At 42.9% G+C, this 18,371-nt stretch overlaps 1 protein-coding gene across 1 annotated transcript; it reads left to right on the top strand.

Moving 5' to 3' along the window:
* Window positions 1-1,597: 1,597 nt before the first annotated feature.
* On the top strand, window positions 1,598-5,805 carry LOC140006934 (uncharacterized). Its single transcript, XM_072049609.1, has 2 exons — window positions 1,598-4,786; window positions 5,791-5,805. The coding sequence occupies exons 1-2, from the start codon at window positions 1,598-1,600 to the stop codon at window positions 5,803-5,805; spliced, it is 3,204 nt and encodes a 1,067-aa protein (XP_071905710.1).
* Window positions 5,806-18,371: the final 12,566 nt, after the last annotated feature.

Raw genomic sequence — 18,371 nt, 5'->3', positions numbered from 1 at the left:
GTATATATGACATGTATATATGTCTTTATCAAGTCTTGGATTCACTACATTATGTGTTTGAAGTGTTTGGGGCGAACAACGATTTTCGAACGAAGGAAGAAAAGTTTTAGAAAAACTGTCGCCAAGAATCCGGCTAGTTTCTGGCCGGATACAAGGCGGGATATGCAGGGGAAGGAAAAAAAATTTGGCATTTTGGCCACTGGACGCAATCCGGCCAACTTCCGGCCGGATTGTCGGCCGGATTGACAGGGGAATTTCGACCCCTTTGGGGTCCAGCCACTGCCTCCTATCCGGCCGAGAATCCGGCCGGATAGTGACGCGGCTGGTTACTGTTCATCCGCGGCAAATTTTTCCGTTTTCGTTTTCTTGACCAATTCAAGTGCTCGCGAGCTATACTTTCTTCCGTGATGACTTTGTGGTAATAAGAACCTTTTAAAAAGGTTTGTATGCTTGCTTTATTGATTTTCTCTTTGCAAGTTCGATTCGGTTTGTTTGTTTCGTGTTTGTAGTCCTGGCGAGGGCTGGGCAGGCGGTCTGTCGACCCCTCTGGTTCGCCTTAGGGGAAGATGGGGTCGTCACAAGTGGTATCAGAGCCTAGGTTTGTGATGAACCTGGGCATGCTAGAAATTTCTTGATTTAGGACTTGTATTTGTTTGTGTTCCTAAGAGTGTTTGAGTTTGATTACGCTTTTGTGTAGGATGGATGCGCCTAGTGGATCTAGTGAGAGGCCGATTGTGGAGCAGGGCCGGAGAGTACTTCCTTTGATCAAGTACCAGGTCCGGGCGAGAGGGGCAGTGGTACGCTGGAGTCCAGCTAGTTGCCTTCGGCGTTGTGAGTGCCGTCACAGGTTTGCCTACCCCAATACCCTCGTATTGGCGGTGGACAAAGAAAGGAAGGAGTTGGCCAAGGATTGTACAAGGCTAGAGGCCGAAGTGAAGCAACTGAGAGAGGCCAACAAGAGGCAAGCTGAACGAATGAAGGAATTGGAATATGACCTGGGAGAAGGTCAAGATAGGGTGGACGACCTATGTACGCAACTGGGAGAGGCACATGAGCGAATGGTTAAGAGGGCAAGGCAACTGAAGGAGAGAGCCGGATCGATTCTGAACCTATGTGATGACCTCTTAGGGGGAGAGAGTGACGAGGGCTCTAGTGTACAAGCCGGGGTTGGAGGTGAATCCACTCAAGCGAGTGGGTCCTCTAGTCCCACGGTAGGCTAGGTTTTGGCTCTTAGGCTATTTTGGGTGGTTTGACTTTTGTGGTTTTGACTTTTGTATATATAAGGGATACGGAATGGCAGGTTGGGTAGGACCCTTAGCTAGTCACGTTGCATGTTGGACTAGTTTTGTATATATGACTTTTGTATTGCCATTCCGTAAGATACTTTCCTTGCTTGTGCTTGTACTTGACTGACTGTTTTGGTGTAACTGTTTGATCTGGTGTGAATATATGACTATGTGTTATGTGAAGTGTTTTATGAAGTACCTGTTGGTTCCGTATTCATGTTTATTGTTATGCACAGGAGTGTGTATCCTTTGATGTTCATGTTATATTTATATTTAAGCGTGTATTTTGATGGCTTGGTTAATTTAGAACGATGGAAGGCACGCGTAGTGGCCGAGGTAGAGGACGTGGGGGTAGACAGTCCACACCTGAACGGGGTACCGGAACTACAGTGCCCGAACCCAATCCTGAACCTCAAGTCGATCCCAATATCCAGGTAGCCGCTGCTATTCAGCGGATGACCGATCTCCTAGCACAGGTAGTACAGCAGCAACCGGGCCCCAATCCTAATCCTCCAGTTGGGAATCCTGGAAACCCTGGAAATCATGTCGAGAGCGACGACCGAGCTCTTGAACGATTTCAAAAATTTTCTCCACCTAAATTTCTCGGAGGGCCCGATTCGGATGTGGCAGAACAATGGTTGGAGAAGATGATAGACATTTTTGCCGCTCTACGTTACTCGGAAGAGAGGCAAGTTACCTTTGCTGTTTTTCAACTCGAAGGGGCTGCTCGCTCTTGGTGGAACATTATCCGGACCAAATGGGAGCGAGAACAGACACCAAGAACTTGGACGAATTTCGTAAGGGAATTCAATGCCAAGTACTTTCCACCGTTGGTTCAGGAGAAAAAAGAGGACGAATTTATTCGTTTACGCCAAGGCACACAATCGGTGGCCGAATATGAGGGCCAATTCACGCGCTTGTCTAAGTTTGCCCCTGAGCTCATCTTGACAGAACAAAGAAGGGCGAGGCGATTTCTTCAGGGGCTCAATGTGAAAATCCAAAAGGATTTGGCCGTAGCCCAAATCACTACTTTCAGTGATGCTGTTGAGAAAGCATTACGATCCGAGAACGCAAGGCTTCAGGTGAGGAATTTCCAGAATCGAAAGCGTGGAGCTGCTGGAAGTAGCTCAACTCAAGGGGATAAAAGTACCCCTCCTAAGTTTGGAAGGGGAGCTGGGGGGGGACGGTTTGCGAGTCCGGCCAGAGGGGCTCCCTCTCGAGGAAGCCAACCGGGACGAGGCCAACCGAGAAGTGCCTCACAAGGGAGTTCCGCTACTGTTACGCGTGGATCGTGTAGCTTCTGTGGGAAACCAAACCACACAGAGGACGACTGTTGGAGGAAACAGAACAAGTGCTTACGCTGCGGGAGTGCAGAGCACCGGCTCGCTAGTTGTCCAGTCCAAGGCCGAGACGTGAAAGGAACTACACCGACATCCAAGGCTACCTCAAGTCAATCGCGGGTAGAAGGAGCCAAACCGAAGGTACCCGCTCGGGTATACTCCATCGAGCAACGTCCAGTTCCTGACTCGGCCGAGGTAGTGGAAGGTACGATTCCTGTCTTCCACCGCCTAGCTAGAATTTTGATAGATCCTGGAGCCACCCATTCTTTCGTTAACCCCGAGTTTATGTGCGGAATTGATATAAACCCTGTTATTCTTCCCTTTGAGCTGGAAGTTAGTACTCCTACGGGGGACCAATGTTTGATTTCTAGCAAGATGTATACGAATTGTGAGATCTGGGTAGGTGAGAGGAAGTTACTGGGAAATTTGATAAGTTTAGCCATAAAGGGATACGATGTGATATTGGGCATGGATTGGTTGGCTCGCTACGATGCCCAACTGGATTGTAAGAGGAAAATAGTAGAATTTCGTATTCCTGGGGAGGCAACTTTGAGGTTAGATGTGAGGGGTAGTCTAGCCTCATCCGCTATGATATCAGGTATTCGCGCTAGGAAATTATTGAGTAGAGGGGCGCAAGGGTTCCTAGCTTTTCTTATAAACACGCCGGTCGACAAATTGAAAATAGAAGATGTTCCAGTAGTGAGTGAATACCCCGATGTCTTTCCTGACGAGTTAGTGAATCTGCCTCCAGAAAGAGAGATTGAGTTTGAGGTTAACCTTTTGCCAGGGGTTTCCCCTATTTCCAAAACTCCTTACCGAATGGCACCTGCGGAGCTCAAAGAGTTGAAATTGCAGTTACAAGATCTTCTAGAGCGGGGTTTTATTCACGAGAGTGGATCACCGTGGGGGGCACCTGTTCTCTTTGTTAAAAAGAAGGACGGGACCTTGAGGCTATGTATTGACTACAGAGGGTTGAACAATGTAACTATTAAGAATAAGTATCCACTACCCCACATCGATGAGTTATTCGATCAATTACAGGGTGCGGTGGTCTTCTCGAAGTTAGATCTTCGACAGGGGTATTACCAACTGTTGATTAGAAAGGAAGATGTGCCTAAAACCGCTTTCAATTCTCGGTATGGGCACTACGAATTTGCCGTGATGCCTTTTGGACTGACCAATGCCCCTGCTGCTTTCATGGACCTCATGCATCGAATTTTCAAACCTTATCTCGACCGATTTGTCGTTGTTTTTATCGATGACATATTGGTTTATTCAAAAACCCATGAGGAACATGAAAAACATTTGAAAGAGGTCCTACAAACCCTGAGGGAGCACCAGTTGTATGCCAAATTTAGCAAATGTGAGTTCTGGTTAGAAAGAGTTGCTTTTCTAGGGCATGTGATTTCAAAGGAAGGGATTGCTGTAGATCCGGCCAAGGTAGAGGCGGTAACTGAGTGGAAAAGACCCAATAACCCTACTGAGATCCGGAGTTTTCTAGGGTTGGCAGGTTATTACCGGCGATTTATCAAAGATTTTTCGAAACTTGCCAGTCCCTTAACCGATCTAACCAAGAAGGGTGGACCATTCCTGTGGAGTGATAAGTGTGAGATCAGTTTTCAAGAGCTGAAAAGGAGATTAACTATGGCCCCTATTCTAGCTTTACCTAACGGTCCGGACGGTTTTAATGTTTACACCGACGCCTCCAAAGAAGGTTTGGGATGCGTATTAATGCAACACCAAAATGTGATAGCTTATGCTTCTCGGAAATTGAAAACTCATGAGCAAAACTATCCTATTCATGATCTAGAATTGGCCGCAGTTGTCTTCGCTCTGAAAAAGTGGAGACACTATCTGTACGGAGTGACTTTTGAAGTTTATTCTGACCACAAGAGCCTTAGATACCTCTTTTCCCAGAAGGAGTTGAACATGAGACAACGTCGTTGGATGGAATTTTTGGAGGATTACGATTATACTATTAACTACCATCCTGGTAAGGCTAATGTGGTAGCCGATGCCTTAAGTCGAAAAGCTCACATTTCTGGATTGATGGTGAAGGACTGGGAATTATTGGGAGCTGTTGGAGAATGGAATCCGAAGCTGGAGCAGAATAAGATAACTTTTGGGAATATTCGAGTGACGTCCATATTTTTAGAAAAGGTTAAGTGTGAGAACCCGCATTTTTCCCTTAATGTTTTTCCTAGGGTTTTCCCCTTAATTGCATGTTTTCTGCATTTTCTGGCTTAGGAATATTTTCTTGGTGGATTTTATGAGCAATTATGGTTTTTTGATGCTTTTCCTAGTATTGGAGAATTTTTAGAAAATTAAGAATATATAATATGTCTAAGTGCTCGTTTGAGCATAAGTTATGAATCGGGCATGTGATAAGTGTACGAATCGTTAGCATGGGACTCGAGGAAGCTAGGTATGTATGTCGGGTAGGAATCTTTAATAAGGATGGTTTACTCTTGGGACCGGCCGGCTCGAGTTGTGAATTATCTTAGATGGGATTCTTGCGCCCGGATACGAAAGATATGAGGGCCTAGGTTAGAAAGGATTTGGTGAACTAGTAAGGCCATTCCTCGGGGGATCGTCTATGCTTGTTTCTGACTTGCCTGTACTTGACTCGACTGATTGTATATATGTGTGTGGCTTGATCTTGCTTGGCTTGTATATATATACGTTTGTGATCCTGTTTGGACTGTATAAATATGTGTGACTGTGAAAGTTTTGAGAGTTACTTACCTGCTTTGTTACTACTTTGGTTTAGTACTCTTGCCTAGACCAAGTAAACTTTATGGAAGGTACTCGGAGTGGTCGGGGACGTGGGCGTGGTGCTAGACAACCCACACAAGTTAGGGGTGCGGGGGAAACCTCGACTGGACCTGATCCTGAACCCCAAGCCGACCCTAATGCCCAGATAGCTGCTGCTATGCAGCAAATGACAAACCTGCTTACACAAGTAGTGCAGCAACAAGCTCAGAACCCAAACCCTAACCCTGGAAACCCCGGAAACCCTGGCCACCATGTCGAGAGCGAGAATAGAGCTCTCGAACGTTTCCAAAAGTTCGCTCCGCCGAAATTTGTTGGGGGACCCGATCCAGACGTTGCTGAGAAATGGCTTGAGAAAATGGTTGATATATTTGCTGCTTTACATTACCCAGATGAACGGCAGGTGACTTTTGCCGTGTGTCAACTCGAGGGGGCTGCCCGTTCCTGGTGGAACGTAATTAGACAGAAATGGGAGCGGGAGCAGACACCTAGGACTTGGGTGAACTTCATCCGGGAGTTTAATGCAAAGTTTTTCCCTCCCTTAGTCCAGGAGAGGAAGGAGGACGAGTTTATCCGGCTCCGGCAAGGGGCTCAGACTGTGGCAGAGTACGAGAGTCAGTTTACCCGCCTGTCCAAGTTTGCGCCGGAATTAATCATAACTGAGCAACGACGGGTTAGGCGCTTCATTCAGGGTTTGAACGTAGAGATTCAAAAGGACCTTGCGGCAGCCCAAATTAATGCCTTCAGCGAAGCAGTGGAGAAGGCACAACGAGTAGAGAATGCTAGGCTCCAGGTGAAAAACTTCCAGGCGAAAAAGAGAGGATTTCCGGGAAGTAGTTCGGGGCAGGGGGATGAAAGTACCGCTCCCAAGTTTGGGCGGGGAACGGGAGGAGTAAGGATGTCAGGCGTGTCACAAGAGAGCCCGTCAAGAGGAGGCTCGGCTTCTACAGCACGCGGACCCTGCGGGTATTGCGGAAAATTAAACCACTCGGAGGACAATTGCTGGAAGAAATGAGGAAAATGCTTGCTCTGTGGGAGTGCCGAACATCAAATTGCTAACTGTCCACCTCGCCTGCGCGAGCGGCAAGGGACTCTGCCACCAACTACGACCAACCCTGCCCAGTCGAAGGGGGACAAGGATGGATCGAAAGTGTCCTCTCGGGTGTACTCTTTAGAACAACATGAAGTCTTTGACCCATTAGAGGACGTGGAAGGTAAGAATTTCCTGAACCTGGCCAGTGAAGGGGGTACAGATTTGTTAGCTAAGTAAAATGCTCAATGTAATCCCGGAGTAGCCAATGATAAGGAATTTCGAGGACGAAATTCTTTTAAGGGGGAGAGAGTGTGAGAACCCGCATTTTTCCCTTAATGTTTTTCCTAGGGTTTTTCCCCTTAATTGCATGTTTTCTGCATTTTCTGGCTTAGGAATATTTTCTTGGTGGATTTTATGAGCAATTATGGTTTTTTGATGCTTTTCCTAGTATTGGAGAATTTTTAGAAAATTAAGAATATATATTGGACGTGGGACCCACTAGTGCGAAAAGTTCGGAAAAATTCGGCCAATAAGGTTAAGTTACGGATACTGTGAAAAAATTTATCGGGTGTTAAGAGATAAGTAGTGTGTGTGAAGTGATTGATGTGAGAGAGAAAAGAAAGATAAGAATGCCTTTAATGAGGTGACAAGTGTCATCTTCTCATTTGTTGGACTTTAAGAAACACTATTTACTTTCTTGACTTTTTGACCAAAGGATTAAATATCAAAAACATTGCACAAAATTCACCATATTTCTCTCCTTGTGGCCAGTTCTCCTTGAGCCAAGAAGAAAGGAATTTCCACCAACTTTCAAGCTTCCATTTGCCTTAATCTCCTACAAACAAAAGCCTAGATTAGATTCTACTCCATAAAAACCTTTCTTCTAGTGCTAGTAAGTGTATTAGTGAAGTTTGTTTGAAGGTCTAAGGTGGCCAACATCTCTACATCTCTTGTCTCTTAGGTAAGTGATGTTTGCCTACTCCCTTACACTTAATGATGCTTAAATTGTGCCTATTGGAAGTGATAGTGAAGTATTTGGTGATTTATTTCTTTATTTGACTTGATTTGGTGAAGTTTTCAATTTTATGAGGAATTTTCTGGTTTCATATGATCTTGATGGTGTGGTTGTTTTTGATGGTTGGTAATAAGGGGCTTTGACTCTAGTAGGTGTGAATTGATGATAAATGCAATCAATTTTGGATTTGGAATGAAATGTGAAAAGTTAGGGTTCATGAATCCCTAATCTGTCCGAAATTTTAGGTCATAGATAGAGGCCGAATTGGACTTTGCTCAAAACATGAAAGTTGTAGGTATTGATTAGTATGAAGTGCCTGCAAAATTTCAGGGCATTTGGAGTAGTATAGAGTGAGTTATGCCGTTTTTACTGTTGCTGTTTTTGGTGAACAGAATGTCCGAACTGCGATAGTAATTGCCTGTTTTGACTGGAATTGGTTTGGATTTTGTTGTTGGTGTCTTCTGATGAAATGTATCTTGATGTCTTAGCTTTCATATGCCTTTGGAATCAATGCATTTGGACCTGTGTAGACTGAGATAGACTGATTACAGTTTTGTGTGATTTGGGAACCTGCAATTACGGTTCTGGCTTGGTTTTCTGCATTTTTGACCTAGTTGTGCTAGGATTTGGACTGAGAGGCCTTCTTCATTGTTGTAGCCCTGTTTCATAGATTCGAAACGGTGGGTCTTACACCCCCATCCGATAACCGTAGTGAATTTGACGCCATTACCGCATAATAAGGGCAAAACAGTTTTTCTATTCGGGGCCAAGGCTAGTGCTACTTCTAATTTCTGGTTTGCTTATGATGCTTGTTTATGTATATGAAACCCTATTGGGTTGTGATTAGTGTTGATTCATGACTCGTTATCGAGTCTTATGGTAATTGTTTACTTGTTCTAGGAGGAAACGGTGGTGCACGACGTTCGTTTAACGACGGTGCATGAAATCGATTGGTGAGTATACTACTCACTTGGATTTATAATGTGGCTTTGCTATATGTGATTGTGATGCCTTGAAGGCTTGTTTGGCTATTGGAAATGATTAGGGTGAGGGTGTACTTGACCGCCCTCATTCCTTTTATTCTTGTGACCGATTGTTTACCGTTTCACTGTATTACTGTACTGCTATATGACTTCTTGGATTTCATTCATGAAAATTGTTTGGGTGTTGGTTGGACGAGTATCCAACGGCCCTACTGTACTGAGCTCGACCCCGTTGGCATTCACTTGAATCGAGCCAGCGAGGGCTTGGTCATGAAAATTGACTAGCCACGGGGACTGAAATGGGAATCTTGTGGTAATGAGACCCTTGGTTCCGGTGTACTCGAGTATCACCTAAAGTTACTGCTTGGAGTGCGGGCCCGGTTGGGGAATGTTGGGTGGAAGGAATGGAAGTGAAGAGAAGTCTACGGTTTGGTACTTTTAACATTGACGGAGGGTCAATGAAGTTGGATCAAGAATGTAAGCGTGGAAATGGGCTCTTGAGAGCCGACCGTATCCTTTTACCGTTTTGTTTTGCTTCTTAATTGTTTACTTGAAATGAACGGTTATGCTTACGTGGTATTGGTTGATTGTGTGATCGTTGCTCACTGAGCTTTAGCTCACACCATTCCATTTGTTTTCCTTACAGGAAAATGATCACTTTTGGAAGTTGGTTGCCAAATTGAGCCATGTATATGCCTATTTTGAATCGCTCTTGCATGAAACCCTAATGTGTAATGGGTTCATCTTTTGATTGGCAAACCAAACATGTGTATTCATGATAAATAGCTTTTGACATGCCAATGTGGTTGTAAATATTGAATTTTAGTGTATATATGCTTGGTTGATGTTTGGTTGACTTTCGGAACGATTCGGCTTGCAAACGGCAAAAAGAAAATTTTTGACGGAAAGGCACTGGACTGAATCCGGCCAGGAATCCGGCCAGAAACTGGCCGGATTGTCGGCCGGATTGCTTGGGAATTTTTGAATCCGTGAGCTTGCTCACTGGACAGTATCCGGCCAAGAATCCGGCCGCTAATCCGGCCAGATTCCGGCCGGATTCTGCTGTCCAGGCCACTATTCATCGTTTTTGTTTTTTTTATATATTTTGTTATTTTGAGACTTGTGGCTTGTCCGAGCGCGCTTTTACTTTCCCGAAACGTTTTAGAACGCGTGTAACTGCTCGTTAGTCCTGGCGAGAGCTGGGCAGGCAGTCCGCTAACCCCTTTGGTTCGCCTTAGGGGAAAGTGGGGCTGTCACATTAAGGAAGCTCAAAGTAAAGATCCGACGGTCCAAAAGTGGATAGAAAAAGTGAAGAAAGGAGAACTTTCCGATTTTAATTTGAGCCCTGAAGAGATTTTAAGGTTTAGGAACCGAATAGTGGTGCCCAATGATGAGAAGTTACGAAGGGAGATTTTGGAGGAAGCTCATCGATCTAAATATACAATCCATCCAGGAAGTAACAAGATGTATCATGATTTGCGACGATTGTACTGGTGGGACCGGATGAAGAGAGAGATAGCTCAGTACGTACAAACTTGTTTAGTGTGCCAGCAAGTTAAGGCTGAGCACCAGAAGCCTTCGGGACTATTGCAGCCTTTGGAGATTCCCGAATGGAAATGGGAACATATCACCATGGACTTCGTTTCTGGACTACCTAGAACTCAAAAAGGACATGATGTCGTTTGGGTGATCGTCGATCGATTGACCAAGTCGGCTCATTTCCTACCTGTGAATATGAAGTATTCCATGGATAAGTTAGCTCGAGTATACTTGGAGGAGATAGTGAGATTACATGGAGTGCCACTGAGCATCGTTTCTGACCGAGACCCTCGTTTCGTGTCCAGATTTTGGCAAAAGTTTCAAGAAACTCTGGGGACGAAGCTGAACTTGAGTACTACCTATCATCCTCAGACGGATGGACAGTCGGAGCGAACAATTCAGACCCTCGAAGATATGTTACGAACGAGTATTCTAGATTTCGGAGGTAATTGGGGGCAGCACATGACGTTAGTAGAGTTCGCCTATAATAACAGTTACCATTCATCAATCCAAATGGCACCGTACGAAGCGCTTTACGGGCGAAAGTGCCGTTCACCGATATACTGGGATGAAGTAGGAGAAAGGAAGATCATAGACCCTACCATTATTCCTTGGATGGAGAATACCCAAGAAAAGATTAAGCTAATCCGTCAAAGACTCCAGACAGCCCAAAGTCGTCAGAAGAGCTACGCCGATAATCGAAGGAAAGATCTGGAATTCGAAATAGGAGACCAAGTATTCTTGAAGATTACCCCGTTGCGGAGTGTCACTGCCGGCAGAGGAAAGAAACTCCAACCCAGATTCGTAGGACCTTTTCCGATCCTCCAACGGGTTGGAAAAGTAGCATACCGACTTGAGTTACCGCCGAGCCTGTCGCGGATTCACGATGTATTTCATGTGTCCATGCTCAAAAAGTATTACCCCGATCCCACTCACCTGGTGTGACAGCCCCACTTTCCCCTAAGGCGAACCAAAGAGGTTAGCGGACTTCCTGCCCAACTCTCGCCAGGACTAACGGTGCGGTATAGAGCGATCTTTCACGTTCCGGAACTTATAACGCGCGCAAATAAGGCAAAAGGGCAAAATAACCCAAAATAAAAGAAAATGAAACCCGGAGTCGGCCATGAATAGTAACCGACTCGTCCGAACCCAACCAAACATCGAATTACATAAACCACATAACATTTAGCCTTTACAAACCAAAATGACATTTAAAAGTGATACAAAAGTCGCTACATATATGGTTTGCCAAAACAAAAGTGAAAACGGCCCTAATGATACATTTAGGGTCCCATTTTATATACAATACAAAAGAGTCATTCATCTAGTTCATTCGGCAACCATTTATCAAAATTCATTCCAAAAGAGTCATATTCCTGTAAGGAAAACAAAAGGAACGGGGTGAGCTAAAGCTCAGTGAGCAACTATCACAATAGCAATTAAGATCACATAAGCAAAACCATTCAATTCAAGTATGCAATTTCGAAGTAAAGTAAATCAGTGAAAGGATACGGTCGGCTCTCAAGAGCCCATTTCCACGCTTATGTCTTGATCCAACCTCATTGACTCTCCGTCAATGTTGAAGAGTGACCAACCGTAGACTCCTCTTCTCTCCCATTCCTTCCACCAAACATCCCCCTACCGGGCCCGCACTCCAAACACTTGCACTGTGGTATTACTCGAGTATACCGGAATCAAGAGTCTCTCATACTACAAGATTCCTTATAACTTTACCCAAGGCTCATTAATTGTCACGACCAAACCCTTGTCGGCTCGATTCAATCAACTACCAATAGGGTTGAGCTCAATGATAACATTTGTAGTCGTTGGATACTTGTCCAATCGATATCAAGTCATGTATTTCATTTCATATATCAGTTCATATAACTTTCCAATAACTTTTCAATAACATGTGAAACAATAAGTGAGAGTGATAAAGTACACTCTCACATCAATCCATTAACATACAACATCTCAAGTTCAAATATCAAAGCCATATAATAGCACACAAGTGAGTAGTACACTCACCAATCAATTAAGTGCTATTTCATGCACTTCCGTCAGGAGAATGTCGTGAGCTATCGTCACGCCCTAGAACATGTAAACAAATACCATAAGACTCGATAACGAGTCATAAAGTCAAACCAATTATCGCCCAATAGGGTTTCATGCATGGAAATTCAAGGGTTAAATACTTAACCTTTACTCAAGTCGAGAATATAGTTTTCTAAATCTCGAGTAAAAATTCGGGCAGCATGCCCTTTGTGTTTACCAAAATTTCCAGCCATAAGGCTTCATTATTTTTCTTCAATCACAACCCAACAACACACATATAAGCATTTCATGTCAAGAGCCGTTCCATAGCTCACAATATCATAAAACAAGAAACCATACCGAGCCATAAACAACACCAATTCACAACCCCAATAGGGTTTTATAAACATATACAAGCATGAAAGCAAACCAGAAATTAAGAAAGGCTTTAATGTTGGCCTTGATAAGAAAACCGGTTTTGACGTCATAATGCGGTAATGGCACAACTCTCACTACAATTATCGGTTAGGGGTGTAAGACCCACCGTTTCGAAGCTATGAAACAGGGCTACAACAATGTAGAAGGTCACTCAATCCAGTTCCTGACCCAACTAGGTCAAAAATGCCAAACACTAAACCAGAATCACCAAAACAGGTTTGCAAAACACAGAAAACTGTAATCGGTATATCTCAGTCCATACAAGTCCAAATGCCGAAATTCCAAAGGCATAAGTTATTTAAGACATCCAGCTACATATCCTTAGAAGACACCAACTTCAAAATCCAAACCAATTCCAGTCAAAACAGGCAATTACTATCGCAGTTCAGACATTCTGTGCACCAAAAACAGCAACAGTAAAAACGGCATAACTCACTCTACACTTGTCCAATTTCCCTGAAATTTTGTAGGCACACTAAACTCATCAATACCTACAACTTTCATGTTTTGAGCAAAGTCCAATTCGGCCTCTAGATATGACCTAAAATTTCGGACAGAATAGGGGTTCAAGAACCCTAACTTTTCACATTTCATTCCAAATCCAAAATTGATTGCATTTAACAACAATTCACACCTACTAGAGCCAAAGCCCCTTATTACCAAGCATCATACTAGTCCACAACATCAAAATCATATGAAACCAGAAATAAATCATATAATCCAACACTCAAGCCACTTCTAAGCATACTATAACCATCATTAGGTGTAGTAGGGTGTTCAAGCATCACTTACCAAGAAATTAAGAGAGATAGAGAGGTTGGCCACCTTAGAGCTTCAAAACAACTTCACTAATACACTTACAAGCACTAGAAGAAAGGTTTTTATGGAATAGAATCTAGTGTAGGCTTTTGTTCTTGCAAGATTGAGTGAAATGGAAGCTTGAGAGTTGAAGAAATTCCTTTCTTCTTTGCAAGGAGAGGGCCGGCCATAAGAGGTAAGAAAATGGTGATTTTTGTGCATTTTTTTGATATTTAAACCTTTGGTCAAAAAAAGTCAAGAAAGTGAATAGTATTTCTTAAAGTCCAACAAATGGGAAGGTGACACTTGTCACCTCCATAAATGCATCCTTATCATTCTTTTCTCTCTCTCACATCAATCACTTCACACACACTACTTATCTCTTAACACCCGATAAAATTTTCACTGTATCCGAAACTTAACCTTATTGGCCGAATTTTTCCAAACTTTTCGCACTAGTGGGTCCCACGTCCAAAATATATTCTTAATTTTCTAAAAACTCACCAATACTAGAAAAATCATCTAAAAACTATAATTACTCATAAAATCTACCAGAAAAATATTCCTAGGCCCGAAAATGCAGAAAACATGCAATTAAGGGGAAATAAACCCTAGGAAAATAATTAGGGTTTTACGGGTTCTCACACCTGGTCCAGCCGGAAGAGATTGAAATTGACAAGGCCCTTACTTACGAAGAAAAACCTGTGCAAATACTGGATAGGAAAGTTAAGGAGCTGAGGAATAAGCAAATTCCACTGGTGAAAGTTCTATGGAAGAACCACGGAGTCGAGGAGGCAACCTGGGAGATGGAGAATGAGATGAAAACCAAATATCCCGAACTGTTTAGTGACTCAGGTGAGAAATTTCGAGGACGAAATTCTTTAAGGGGGAGAGAGTGTGAGACCCCGAAATTTTTCTTATTTTCGAGGCATTTATATTGGGCCTACTGCTAGGGTTTTCTTTAATATGTGGCTTTTCTGGGGAATTGTATGAGGAAATATGAATTTTGCATTATGTTCTGGGTTTAGGTCATTTTCTGTGTTTTAAGGGAATACCGTGTATGTGGGACCCACTAAGCCGATCGGTACGGTAAGATGTAGCTGTGGGCAATTGTAGATACGGAGGCTTTATTACCTAGTGTTATGAGTTAATTAGAGGTTAGTGGGTTTAATTAGGTGTTGTAAGACAAGAATGAGATAAGCTTGGATGACACTTGTTGCAATTCTATTGGGCCTTGGACTTTTGACTTTTCTTATACCTTTACTAAATTGAATGGTGACCAAAATTCTTTCTCATTTTTCATCCTCTTGGCCGGCCAACTAGAGAGAAAAAAAGAGAGAAACTCTTCAACTTTTGCTTGCTTTTCTTGGCCCAATCTTGGAATTCAACCGTTTAATTCTCCAATTCCTCCATAAAATCCTCTTGTTGATAGAGCTTGAAGGGCTTGGTGGTTTTAGTTTGGAAGGAAAAGCTCTCATCCATCTCATATCAAGTATTTGTAAGGTGAGTAGTTGAGAACTTATCTCTTTATTAGTGGTAATGTGAGATTAGTAGAGGTTAGAAGTTAAAGAGGCTATTTTATGGAGTATTTCATGATTTATACTTGAGTTGTGATGATTTTCTATTTATTGAGGAATTTTCTGTTTTATGTGATAACTTATGCTTGAGTAAGGTGTGATGGGTTTATATTGAATGATTTAGAGCCTAGTTGTGATAATGGTGGTGAATTGTGGAAAATTTCAGCATTTGAGAGAATTTCGGATTTAGGGTTTAGTATGAAATTGGGGCTTTTCTATATGTGGTTCTCATGCTAGCAATTGATGTATATTTGATGGTATTGTGATTCAAATAAGGTGTATGTACTCGTTTGTGATTTGTAAGTGTTTTGGTATGAGTTTGATGTTGTTGGTTAGGTTGGAAATGTGAAGAAATTAAGGGGAAATGCCGCCCAATTGGTTGGGGTATGGGTTGTCTTGAATTGAGAAGGTTTGAATAGAAATGGAAGAATTGGGGAGTTTGTTCACATTCCGCACCTTCGTTGCTCCATTTGATTTTGAGTAACTTATATTAGTAGGTTCATTGTACATTGACTCGTGATTGAGTTGAGTTTCAAATATGTTTTCTTGCTTGTTTTAGGTCGTACCGGTGGACCGGGACCTACACCTGACTCGAACGTGTGATTTACTTGGTTGCTTGGTGAGTGTATCATTAAATGGTTGAATGCACTTAATACGTGACTTGTATGGCTTGAATGGGTCAAGGGTGTACTTTATCGCTCTTGACCACCTACTTGTGTTCTTGTTACTGTTCTTGTGCTATTGATACTGTTGGCCTGTTCAATGTCTTGTATATATATGGGTTGATATTTGTTAGGGCCATGCCCTATGATCACTGTGAAATCTGAGCTCTTTCCCTTGGGCCGTTATTCGAGTCGAGCCGGCTAGGGCTTGGGCGAATCGTTGACGTGCCTTTGGGTCACTGATAGTCGAGTGGAGTGTTCACTCCTCGACCTTATGGTATACTCGAGTATGACCGTTTGTGACTGTGAGGTGTGCGGGCCCGATAAGGGGGTGATTGGTGGAAGGAAATGGTGTAAAGAGGAGCCTACGGTTCTTGGTTTTCTCCATTGGTTGACGGAGTGTCAACGAGTACGATCAAGTATGGCAATTGGAAAACGGCCCTTGAGGGCCGACTGTATCCTTTTGTATATGGTGGATTGAGTGAAGGCTTTTATGCATATGTGTTTGATGGCTTGTATCATTGGTTTGGTAATTTGGTACCTCACGAGCGTAAGCTCACCCCTGTTATTTTGTTTTCCTTACAGGAGCACCGCCGGACTCAAGTTTTGAAATGAGTTGAGCTAGTTAGATAGCTAGTTTTGTAAAGCTCTTCTAAAACTTGAAACTTGGATGTATTTGAATTCAAGTATCTTTTGGAATTGTATAAGTGACCCCTTTTCATGTATATATGACATGTATATATGTCTTTATCAAGTCTTGGATTCACTACATTATGTGTTTGAAGTGTTTGGGGCGAACAACGATTTTCGAACGAAGGAAGAAAAGTTTTAGAAAAACTGTCGCCAAGAATCCGGCCAGTTTCTGGCCGGATACAAGGCGGGATATGCAGGGGAAGGAAAAAAAATTTGGCATTTTGGCCACTGGACGCAATCCGGCCAACTTCCGGCCGGATTGTCGGCCGGATTGACAGGGGAATTTCGACCCCTTTGGGGTCCAGCCACTGCCTCCTATCCGGCCGAGAATCCGGCCGGATAGTGACGCGGCTGGTTACTGTTCATCCGCGGCAAATTTTTCCGTTTTCGTTTTCTTGACCAATTCAAGTGCTCGCGAGCTATACTTTCTTCCGTGATGACTTTGTGGTAATAAGAACCTTTTAAAAAGGTTTGTATGCTTGCTTTATTGATTTTCTCTTTGCAAGTTCGATTCGGTTTGTTTGTTTCGTGTTTGTAGTCCTGGCGAGAGCTGGGCAGGCGGTCTGTCGACCCCTCTGGTTCGCCTTAGGGGAAGATGGGGTCGTCACAGTCTTAGTATTGCAAGTGTACATTCTTCCTTGTTAGCAAGGGGTTTGTAAGTAATAGTGAGTGATAGTCAATTATTATTTGCTCAGGCGCTCAAGGGGATCTTCAAGAGAATCTCGAAGCGGACGTCTAAAAGATTGTTTGAGCACTTACTCACTTTTGACTTGGTGAGTGTCAAGTGCATGAATAGTTGCCAATTATATTAATTGCTTCTTATGGATTAAATGATTTATGATTGTCGAGTCGAGTGTGTATTTTATCACACTCGTTCTCTTATAACTGATTGTATAACTGAACTGCTCATAATTGAATTGTATGTGATTGATTGAATGCTGATTGGAGTAAATCTCATCGGCCTATAACGGTATTAGTCGATTGGAGTGAATCTCATCGACTCATAATGGTAATTGGGGGACGCCCAAATCTCAATTGGCCGACCTTGCGACTCGAGTCAGCAAAGGCTTGGTCGAGAAGCTCGGTGAACCATGAGATAATTGTAAGCTTGATCTATTAAGAGATCTCGCTTGGCCTACTCGAGTAGTAGTGCCTTTTATAGAAGAGCGGGCCCGGGACTGGGGATTGTAACGGTGAACGGGAATTGTGAAGAAAGTGGAGTTCTACGGACTTAATACTGACCCGGTTGACGGAGTGTCATCGCGGGGAAGTATTTGATCGAGTCTTGGCGAAGCAAGTGGAATCTAGCTCCTGAGAGCTTCTGTATCCTCATTGAGTGTGTCTATTTTAAATTGTGAATTGCTTGAACGTTATAGCTTTATTTCTCGCTTAAGTGCTATTGCTACTTAAACTATGTGTTTGCATGTTTTTCTTGGCCTCACTGAGCGTTAGCTCATCCCATTAGTTTTGTTTTCCTTAACAGGAACCGAAATGGAAAGAATTGGAGAAGCCAACTTGATGGATTTTTTATTAGGGTTTTGAATGTAATTGTTTAGACAACTTTTGGAGGTTGCATATTTTGGGGAATGTTGATGTATTTTTGGTAACTTGTGATGTAAGTTTGAATATTTTAAGGAAGCGACTTTTCTTTATACCTTTGAATTTTGTTATTCGGTTATTTATCCTTAAGTTTGAATTGGAATTGTATCGAGTCCTGACGAGAATTGGGTAGGCATCCTGCCGATACCCTTTGGTTCGCCTTAGGGAGAAGTGGGGGCGTCACACGAAGCACTAACAGGCTTTAGAAGACATCTTCATGAAATTCAACTCATAAGTTAGTCAAATTTCTGTTCAAACACACTGCTGTCTCATGTGCAAAAACAGAACAGTCATGGTTTTCAAGAAAATTTACAAATTTTCTGGTATTTATAGGAGTTGAACCAAACCCTAAATTTTATACCGTTGAAAGCCCTATAGTCTAGTTTCAAACGCAATAAACGAAACTCAATTCCGACTTTTCTATATGAAGTTATAGCTAATTTTCCAAAGCTGCGCAGGGCTTCCTGTGAAAATTTCCAGCAAATGTAAAGTTTGAGGAACAAAGTTTCCCCCCCTTAAAACTCTTTAATTTTCACTCAATTCCAACATACGTCTTTAGATTAATGTATTATAAAGTATATTGAGTAACAAAGTAAGATTTA

Source organism: Coffea arabica, chromosome 5e (assembly GCF_036785885.1).
Source record: "Coffea arabica cultivar ET-39 chromosome 5e, Coffea Arabica ET-39 HiFi, whole genome shotgun sequence".
Taxonomy (NCBI): Eukaryota; Viridiplantae; Streptophyta; class Magnoliopsida; order Gentianales; family Rubiaceae; genus Coffea; species Coffea arabica.
This window is presented reverse-complemented; position numbering and strand designations above follow the sequence as displayed.

Excerpts from the sequence above, each read along its gene's own strand:
- LOC140006934 (XM_072049609.1), top strand. The coding sequence starts at position 1,598 with ATGGAAGGCACGCGTAGTGGCCGAGGTAGAGGACGTGGGGGTAGACAG.